The sequence below is a fragment of the Polypterus senegalus genome, unplaced genomic scaffold (assembly GCF_016835505.1).
Source record: "Polypterus senegalus isolate Bchr_013 unplaced genomic scaffold, ASM1683550v1 scaffold_1549, whole genome shotgun sequence".
In the NCBI taxonomy this organism is placed as follows: Eukaryota; Metazoa; Chordata; class Cladistia; order Polypteriformes; family Polypteridae; genus Polypterus; species Polypterus senegalus.
The window spans coordinates 8,876-18,882 of record NW_024382067.1 but is presented as its reverse complement, the minus strand read 5'-3'; the positions used below and the strand labels follow the sequence as shown (position 1 = coordinate 18,882).

Below are 10,007 nucleotides of genomic sequence, written 5' to 3'. Positions count from 1 at the left end.
CCAGTTTTATATTGCAAATGTGCATCCATTCATTATTTGTTCTTTTGCAGGGAGCTGGGGCCCACCCTTGCTGCTAGCAGACAGACGTATGACAGAAACAAATACAAGGAAGACTCCAGTCCATCAAAGGATGGCCCACACACTTGACAACTTCAGGTGAAATTAGTGTCACCATTCTGACCAGCTATGGGAAAATAAGTGAACCATTTTTCTTTTAGGATTTTATACTATTCTGGTGCTTTCAATTCATTTTCATCCATCTATTCAGTTCATTGTTGTGGTGTAATGGTGATGATCTGGCCAACATCGGACACGTGGCTGACACCAACATAGCAGGTCCCTCAAAGTTTTACATGGCATTTGTTTGTAGAACCTGGAGTTGAAACCACATCTCAATCAGACATACACTACCTAGATTACAAGGCTGTGATTACCACTGCAATATACTTCTTTCAGCTTTAGTCAGTGATTCCTGTGAATGCGTTTCATAACAAATATTCCAGTTTGTTTTATAGGTACACGTAAGGTCACACGGTTGAGTTACTCCTAGGACCCAATTTGATTCACACTGTCTTAACATATTAATAGGACCTCTCAGTGTCCTGAAGAGTTAGGCAAGCCGCTAGCCTGTCCCTCACGAAGTGTTAACCGGTCAAAACCGAAACAGGCGGTCATATGGACCCAGGAGCCGCGAGAAGTGCCTTATCCTCTTTCTCTGCGGAGTCTCCAAAGTATCTGGTTACACCTCCGATAATCATCTGAACTCCAGTGCCAGCTAAGACCCGGTACGTTACCCGACTCTGCGCATGGAAACGGGACCTTTTGTGCTCAGCAATGTACTTATCTGTGCTTCGTTGTTTCTGATCGTTTGACTGTTTACTTGTGGGACACCCGAAAATTCGGCAAAAACATCCGTTTCATGGATCCGGCGGCGATGGGCAGTGGAAACAACACTCTGTGGGACACCATGCTGAATGGGCACCCCGTGTGCAACGACTGGAAGCGGGACGTGGAGGGAGCGGTGTACCACCTGGCTAATATTTTTCTAGTCTTGGGCTTTATGGGGGGCAGCGGCTTTTACGGGTTGCTCTATCTATTCTTCTTCCTGGCACTGGGTTTTCTCTGCTCATCCATCTGGGCTTGGCTGGACGCTTGTGCCGCTGATATATTTTCTTGGAATTTCACGCTGCTAGTGATCAGCGCTGTGCAGATCGTCCACGTCGCCTACCAGCTCCGCAGCGTTTCTTTCGAGCAGGACTTCCAGGAGCTCTATGCGCGCCTCTTCCAGCAGCTTGGGATACCCCTTACGGTCTACAGAAAGATCGTGGCGTGCTGTGACGGCGAAGTGAGCACTCTGGAAAAGGATCACTGCTACGCAATGGAAGGGAAAACTCCCATTGAAAAACTCTCGATCCTGCTGTCAGGAAGGTGCGTGGGAATGCCTGCCTATTACGAGTAGTACTGCCTGCCGCGTGTGTGCGCCTCTTCTTTCGGTGTCAGGATACCTTCTCCTGTTTCGCGGCTGCTCGCAAGCACCTGCCTGCCTAACCTCTAGCAGAGTCGTGTAATTTTTGGATCGCCTAGTTTAGCTGCTTGCCACTGCGTGTGACAGCTGTTTTTCTCCCTTTGGCAGAATCCGCGTGACAGTCAATGGCGAGTTTTTGCATCACATTTACCCGTATCAGTTCCTGGACTCTCCCGAGTGGGACTCTCTACGGCCATCGGAGGAAGGCATATTCCAGGTATGATATGACTGGGTGACCCGGGCGTTGACAGGGAGGGGATCGGGATATGCTGTATCTGTACCTATCTTCCTAACCCACATAATCTTTTTGTGTAGTGCTCTGAAACAACATTAACCAATACTTATAATTAATAATATTGCAGTCCATGATAAAAAAAAATATATATTTATATCACGCTGCTCAGAAGCGAGCCGGAGCCTGTTCGTGCAGCAAAGGGAGCAAACCATGAGGTGATCAGTGTTTAATTTACTGTATTCCCTGTTTTAATATTAACAGCATTAACGTCTAACCCAAGTGCTATGGTTCTCAATAAATGGCCATAATTAGGTATTTTCTCATAAAAATAATTTCCAAACCCTAATTGTTTTTTTTCTGAAATGGATAATGGCTTTATGGATGTAATACTCGACTGTAGAACCCTTGTTATTGGTTAGTTTTAAATTAAGGCTTATAATATAATTCTTATTTTATCATTAGGGTTATATGAGTCGATGAACACATTTCAGCAATTCCTTTCTGTCTATCTAGTTTCTTTCATTTCTAGACATCTACAAATAGTAAGATATGTTCATGACTGTTTTTTTTTTATTTTAACTTGAGAAATTTTATGCATATGACCCTCGCCGGAATACACATGTTCACGAACATATAACTTCGGATTTTCCGTTTCTAATATTATGTTATAAAATACCTGATTTCAGTATTACAAGTAAATGCTGTGGACGCTAACACTTAAGTTTAAAATGTCCATACGCAATATGCATCCATCTATTTTATGAATGTTGTATGTTTTACAATTCCTAATAGATAAATAGATGTTTTTTTATTTTGAGTAAAAGCGCATTTTTAAACTTTTATTATTGTGAGACATAGCTCCGGGTATTTGCATAATGTCATCCTACTAAACCACCCAATCTATGCCGTTTAGTACAGATTGTCTTTTGCTAAGAGTTAGGCGTAAAGCTGAAATGTCAGATTACATGTTATGGTAAAACGATGCCAGCGTGGCCTACAGACTAAGGTAAGGCACCGGCCCCTACGCTACAAGGTTGACAGTGATTGCCAGTTTTGACCTCCATATCACATTTCCCGTGCACATTAAAATATAAATGCATGGTTGATTTCGCAATTTATCGCATTGCCCCACTTTCGCTAAAAATCATTTAAAATGTATGTCAAAAAATCCTACAAAATCTTAAAATTACATTGTAATAAGGACAGATTGAAACGTATTCGTATTAAAAGTAAAAAACAATGTTTAATCCTTAAAACCATGCTTGATGAGGCGTTCTCTTCCCATCATCGATTTACTATCTCTTCACCTACCAGAACTCCATTTCAAGAACATTATTATGTAGTTGGGACTTCAACGTCTCCCTGGATGCACGTATCACGTACGTGTCTTTTTATTGACAGGCATATTAGTATAGGGAAGATATGTTTTTAATGGCATTATACACCAATCGGTTAATGCACCTGTTTGTGTCTATTTGAGCGCTCTATCTATCTATCTATCTATCTATCTATCTATCTATCTATCTATCTATCTATCTATCTATCTATCTATCTATCTTAGGATACCTTTTCATATCTGTCTGTTTTATTTTATATTGCTTCTTGCATCTAAATATGTTCCTCGACATAATTTTACCAATAATGAAAAACTATACTATAATAATTTACTGTACGGAATATATTTCTGTTTATGAAATATGTATATTTTCTGTATTGGAATAAATTGGGTCGGGCTATGGGTTCAGCTTTTAATATGTGTACATGTACTTTTAATATTAACTTTTTTCCCCAAGTAAAACGATCTGATTCCAGCCTGCATGTATTAGTTGCACATGATTTTTAAAATGCTTTTGACAAACTGGAACATGCATAAATTATGCTTTCTAGTCAGAGAGATTGTCTACTACGCACACTTGCACAGTGAAAAGAATCTGCTGTCCTGGTCTCTCGATGTTTTGCTGTTTGTTAATACACGGTTTCTTTTTTGCAGGTGACTCTACGAGCAGATACACCCTGCCGTTACGTGGGCTGGCGGCGTAAGAAACTGTACTTGCTTTTCGCGAAGCACCGCTACATCTCCAAACTATTCTCAGTGCTCATCGGCAATGACATCGCAGAGAAGCTCATCTCTCTGAACGACAAGGTTTTTGAGCGGGACGGAGTCCGATATGATCTCAGGTTACCCAGCTTCTGTCACGCGCGCCTTCCCGATTTAGAGCGCGCCTCGACTCCCGTCACTCCCCGCGGCACTTCGAGACAAAGTTGAAGCAGACACATAGAGCTCGCCGGCGCCCTTGACTTACTCGCATTTAGATGCCAAAGCGAATTTCGTAAGTGCCATCAGAGTTCTCACACGGACATTAGTTGTTTAAGGCGCATGCCTTAAAGTGTAATGTACTTATTTCTTTTAAATGTCTTTTTTGGGAAGGTAAACTCATCATGCAACTTTAACAAATCTTGGATATTCAGGAGCAGAGTGGCTGCTTACATTTTTGTACTTACCGGTTAGTCTTTGGACACAAATGTTTCTGATATTAGAAACTCTTCTGAGTCAGATTTCACCGTTAATACAAATGGTGTTATCTCCACTACTTTCTTTTTACGGCTTACTTACATGGATAACCTAACGAACTAAGCAAATTAGTGCCTTTACTTGGGTCTGGAACTGTCTGTAGCGTCCAGAGATTTTTTTTTCACGTGGTACGTTGATCGATACTTAATGATAAATTATTGTTCTTTATTTTAAATAGAGGGAAATTTGTAGTAATTGACCTTCCTAGGGAACTCCTACCGACGTAATAAATAAACAACTATGTGTGGTGTTAAGGTTATTTATTTAGTCACGTGAACTTGGACTTAAGAGGGATTAAAAACTTTCCTAGTGTCTTAATAAATGCTGGACAAAAATACCTGAATTTGGCTAAGCAAGATCGTGACTAAAATGTGTTCTGATGGCAAGGAAGACAGAAGGTCTTGTTTCATAATTGCATTTGCTGCCAGTTGCTGGCTGAAACATAGCCTGCTCTGTTGTGCACTGCAGTGTAGCCACAGTATGTGTGAGTCAGAAGCCTGTTCCAGCATTTATTATTTATATCTCTGCTGGGAAAACACTAAAGCATGTGGACCATCTCATCAAGTCAGCTTGCCCACCAAGCTAAAATTGTCTTGTTTTTCCACCAGTATAATTAACTGGATTTTTTTATTGCCTTCAGCAGGGTTGCTGAGAGGCTGAGACACCTGTTTGCACCTTTTCTGTTCATCATAAATAAGAAACAACAGGTCAGTTCTCATTAACAGGATGTCAGAGAAGCTCTTTGTGGAATTGAGCAGCCACTAGTGAATCAGATGTGTCAGCAACACATCTGAGGCCGTTAAAATGTCCTAAAATAAGCAAAAAGAAAGAAAAAAAAAAAAAAACTTTCTGACACAGAAAATTACACTGGGGCTCTTGTTGGTCTTATAATTGTGTGATTTATGTATTTTCAATTTTATTTTTGTCTTTTCTTGTTTTAATTACACTATTTATGTTGTGTTTATGTTGTAATACAATTGTTGTGTGAGTGGCAGTATCCAAATGTATTCCACATTTAAAAGTTATTTATCTTAAATGTTATAGAATACTAAAATATCTAATAGAGCTTTACTAGTTTTGTGAAATGTTCTCCTGCAGATAAGCAAAACTGTTATGTCTTCTGATCCATGGAATGAAATATTTCCCTAGAGGATTTGAGTCTAGCTTCCTTAGTCATCTTTACTGCCAAATAGCATGTCGTTTTGTGATTTAAAATATGGTGTTTCAAAGGCAAGAGCACCTAAGTTATGAAAATATTTAAGGCTAGCCCACACACTATATTACTGTCATAATGGTTGAAATCAATTTTGACACCTCACTTTAGTCAATACCACCTAGAGAAAATGTTTACTAATTGCCTCAGCTGTGATCGTACTTTTCATTTAAAAATACAGCATCAGGAAGCAAGAATAAATATCACATTTTAAATTAATCTTCCTGTGCATTAAAACATAGGCAACAGACTATCACAATGGTTAGTGCTACTGCTCTAGGGATCCAGCACCTTGGGTTCAAATTCCCTGTCCTGTTGTTGCCTGTGTGGAGTTTACATATTTTTCCTGTGTTGGTGTAGTTTATCCTGGACACTCTGGTTTTCCTTCAGTTTCACCAAATAGATACTGGTTAGATTAAATGGTGTGTCCAAACAGGCTCCAGTGTGAGGCTTCAGTGTCTGTGAGTTTGCCCTACAGCCTGTGCAGGGCTGTTTCAAACTTTGTGCCCAGTGATCCAGGGAAAGGCTTTGGCTTCCCACCAAGGCACTAAAATAAATGAAGAGTTTTTAAAAATAACTAACTAAATAATGTTAACATTTAATGTAACAGACTATTATTTGAGTTTGGCATGATGACACAGTGTATATAACATTACTATCTCACAATCCCAGAAGATCGGATTTGAGTCCTGGCCCGCTCACTTTGTGGAGTATGCATGTTGTGTCTGTATTAGCATTACCTATTGCTCCAAGAATCCCTGTTTTTTTCTCCACCTCCTAAAGACATGCAGGTCCTATGAGTGATTGTGTCTTGCAGTGGACTGTTGGCTCTTCCTGTGGGTGTCTCTTGCCTTGTATCGGATGATACTAGAAAAAATAAAAGTATGTTTCCTTACATAAAAAATAAAACATTGCTGTATTTATAATTATTTGTACAGAAAGGCCAAACTGATATATACTACAAACTTGTTTTGTTAAATGTTAATATTGCTGTGCATAACTGTAGGAATTAATTATTTTTAAATAGAAATTTCAAAATGCTATTATTCATTCATCCATCAATCCATTTTTTATACCCTCTTTTTCTAATGTAAGGTTGATGGGAGTAGGAACCTGTCCCAGTAGCATGTGACACAAAATGGAAACCAGCTATTGATGAGACAGCAGTCTATTGCAAGCTACCCTTACATGCATTCCCACAGTCACTCATACAAAGGCAAATTTTCAGCAACCAATAAACCTAACATGTTTGTTCTTGTGATATGAGAGGAAAACTGGAATACTTCTAGAAGAACAAATGTAGCCATAGCGAGAATGTGCAAACTCTACAATTATAAATACTGGGAACTAGATCAGTCATCCTGCAGTTGTGAGGCACCAGCACTATATACTGTATCACTCTCTGAAAATTCCATTTAATCATCCATCCATTTTCTCTCCTTTGTGCCTAGTTCTAGGGTGCAGAGAACTGGTGCTTTTCCTGGCAGCATTTATCAGAGGATCGGAGTGGGGAATGATCCAGCCATGAATGAAATGCAGTTCATGTCAGGACACAAACACCTCAACAGGGCCAGTTAAGAGTTGCCAATTACATTTGACAAATATCATAGTAACCATGAGGAGGTGCAGCAGGAAATGGTGATCTACAGTTTTTTTTTCATTTCATAATCCACTATAATTTAACTAACTACAGCAGGAATATTGATGTGTCATTCATACACCTGGGTAAAACTCTGCTTGAAGCTGCACATCATTTGGCCGTGTTAATTGAAAAAAATTTCTTTCAACATAGACGGTCAGCATTATACAGTGGCATCCTTCCCTCAGCACCTTCAGAAGTTAACTATTTATAATGTAAAATGTGCATATTTGATTTAAGCAATGGGGCATATTGGTGAAATCTGAAATGAAGAACAAATGTTAATTTTGGTGACAAATAATCTGTACAATAAGTACAGTAGTAAATGTGCGAGAAAATGGAGCGTTGAGACAGACTGATAATATCCATAGGATTGTATAAGCCAGGTTGAAATGAAGGCAGATATGCTGAATATTTTTTATTTACTTATCCATCCTGTGATCTGGACCAATGTGGAAGGCCATTTTGGCAGGTTTTCATTGAATCGCATCTTTGAATTAGTGGCTGATGTTGGGTTCTTATCAATGTCTTTGTTTAATTTGGCAACTTGCTTTCCTGATGCTGCACTTTTGCAAACATAGTTGAATTAAGGTCTCCATTTTACTAAGATATTTAGTAAACTCAAGTTGTGTTCACAGAACTGGTTTGTTTGATATGGTCCTCTGTCTGAATGGTTCTTAAATGGTCATTGCATTCCAGCAAATAAACAAAGAGCAAATAACAACTCCTGCAGAGGAGTAGCTAATCCATTTCCCGACCACCCCCAAAGGTTCTGTGTGTTGCAGATTGACTATAATTCGGTACAGTAAAGATAATATCACATTATGTGACTTCAAGTCATAGGGTATGTCAGTTTTGCAGAGCACTGCAAAAGGGAGTTCTGCTGCAATTTCTGTCCTTTTCTTCTTTTTTACATTCTCTGGTGGTATGTAAAACACAAGATATCGGACAGATGATCCTTCTTTTCTGTTTGTGAGGTTCAAAGTCCCCATGTTCCTCATTCCTCGCTAATGCATTATACTTCCTAGTGTGTATTCATTAGTTGTCAGCTGTCATACACACAGAGCCTACCCCAATGACTAAAGACAAAATCAAACCTGTTGTTTTTAATCAGAGCAGGCCGTAGATTAGTGACACGGAGGACATGTCACATTAAGTGAGCAACTTAATGGGAACACACAACTGACTGCCTCTGTCTCACAAAGGATATTTAAGTGGAGGCTATGACTGAATGCCTCTGAAAAGGTAATGTCATGTGAAATAACCTTAAAAGTACCAGCAGAGCAATAAAGCAGTTAGGTTGGTATGTTCATTGATCAACTATCACAACATTAATTATGCTAACATAGTAAGATTTGTGAATTCAAACATGGGGTGTCACACTTTCACAACAATTTATAATGGTGAATTATAATTGGAAAATATGGAGTTTGTTTGCCAGTTTGACCATTGTCTGTGTAGAGTTTCCATGTTTTTTCCAATATCTATCTGAGTTTTTTCTGGGTACTCCTATTTAATCCCACTTATTAAACACATGCAGGTTATATTGTTTTCCTTGACTTTAAGTTATTGGGGTTGTGGCCATGTGCATAAGTATGTCCTACCAGCAATTGGTACCCCATCAATCACTCTGAAATCCTGTGTGCACCTAACATAACATCGTCAAACCCACTTATTCCAGTTTAGAGTCAAAAGGATCAAAGCCTATTTTGGTAGTGTCAGGCAGAAACAATCTGTGAATTATGTTTTAGTTTATCACAGGGCCCTCTCTGGCATACATCCTGCCAACATCCTTCACTGCATATAGGGCATCCAATTCACTTAACATGCAAAGCTTTAGGGGCTCTGGAAAGAAATATCCAACACAGACAAGGGGAGAACATGCAAACTCCACCTGGAGAAAGATTGGGTATGGCATTTGATGTTGGATCAGTAAGGCTGCAGCACCTACCACTGTGCCATCATTATTAGTAAAATATAGATATTAGTGAAAACAATTTTATATATCCCAGTACTTTCAAATTTATTTAAATACTTAAGGTATAATATACATATAAAAACACTAACCAAACATTGTGTTTCATCAACTTATACCCTCCCTGATGTTATGTAGTGAAATATGTTTGTAAGTGGTCACATTGCTTAATGTCTCCACGTTTTCACCTTGGACTGCTACACCTCTAAGCTTTTTGATAAGCATATGAACTTGGATCTTGTTAATCCATAAATACAAAGATATGGGTATAGTAAAACTGTGTACTTGAAAATCATACCACAGGGTGTTATTTCTGAAGTGCATCAATTTTAAATCATCAGCACATTTATGATATGTAATATTTTGAATCATTTAGTTGTTTTCACATCTTATTAGTTACTTTAAAGGTCCTTAATGTTTACATGAAAAACTACTCATACTAAAATTACTTATTTTTGATGAATCTCTGAACAAAGAGATGCAGATGATGGTGGCATGTTTAATTAATGTCAAGAGCATTGTATTTATAGCTAAAATGAAATCCAAGGTCTGAATGGAAATAAAGTCAAACCATTTATCAATGTGTTCTTATTTTTTACCTAAAATCATTTCAGCTTTGTGTACTTTATGATGAATTTCTCTGTAATGATATTTGTAAAGTGCTACTTGATAGCATAAAGACCCACAGCTCCTTAATGAACCAAATTTGATACACCTTCACAAATCAATGCATCTTTCCTTGAAATTGGCAAGTTAAAACATAACTTCAAGTACTATCTAGTCTATCATAAAGCCTCAATATATTTGGCAGTTAGTATGATCTAGTGGGTATTAATTTGATACCATAA

General features: G+C 38.5%; 1 protein-coding gene across 2 annotated transcripts; it reads left to right on the top strand.

The window, feature by feature from the left end:
- The first annotated feature begins 705 nt into the window (after window positions 1-705).
- On the top strand, window positions 706-9,740 carry popdc3 (popeye domain containing 3). Of its 2 annotated transcripts, XR_005631938.1 has the most exons (4): window positions 706-1,428; window positions 1,634-1,742; window positions 3,751-4,090; window positions 6,997-9,740. XR_005631938.1 is itself a non-coding variant. In XM_039742917.1 (3 exons), exons 1-3 carry the CDS (start codon window positions 920-922, stop codon window positions 4,024-4,026), a joined length of 894 nt encoding a protein of 297 aa, XP_039598851.1. In that variant the 5' UTR covers window positions 706-919; the 3' UTR covers window positions 4,027-9,740. The 2 variants fall into 2 exon arrangements, 1 of the variants encoding a protein (XP_039598851.1); XM_039742917.1 differs by having other exon boundaries at window positions 3,751-9,740.
- Window positions 9,741-10,007: the final 267 nt, after the last annotated feature.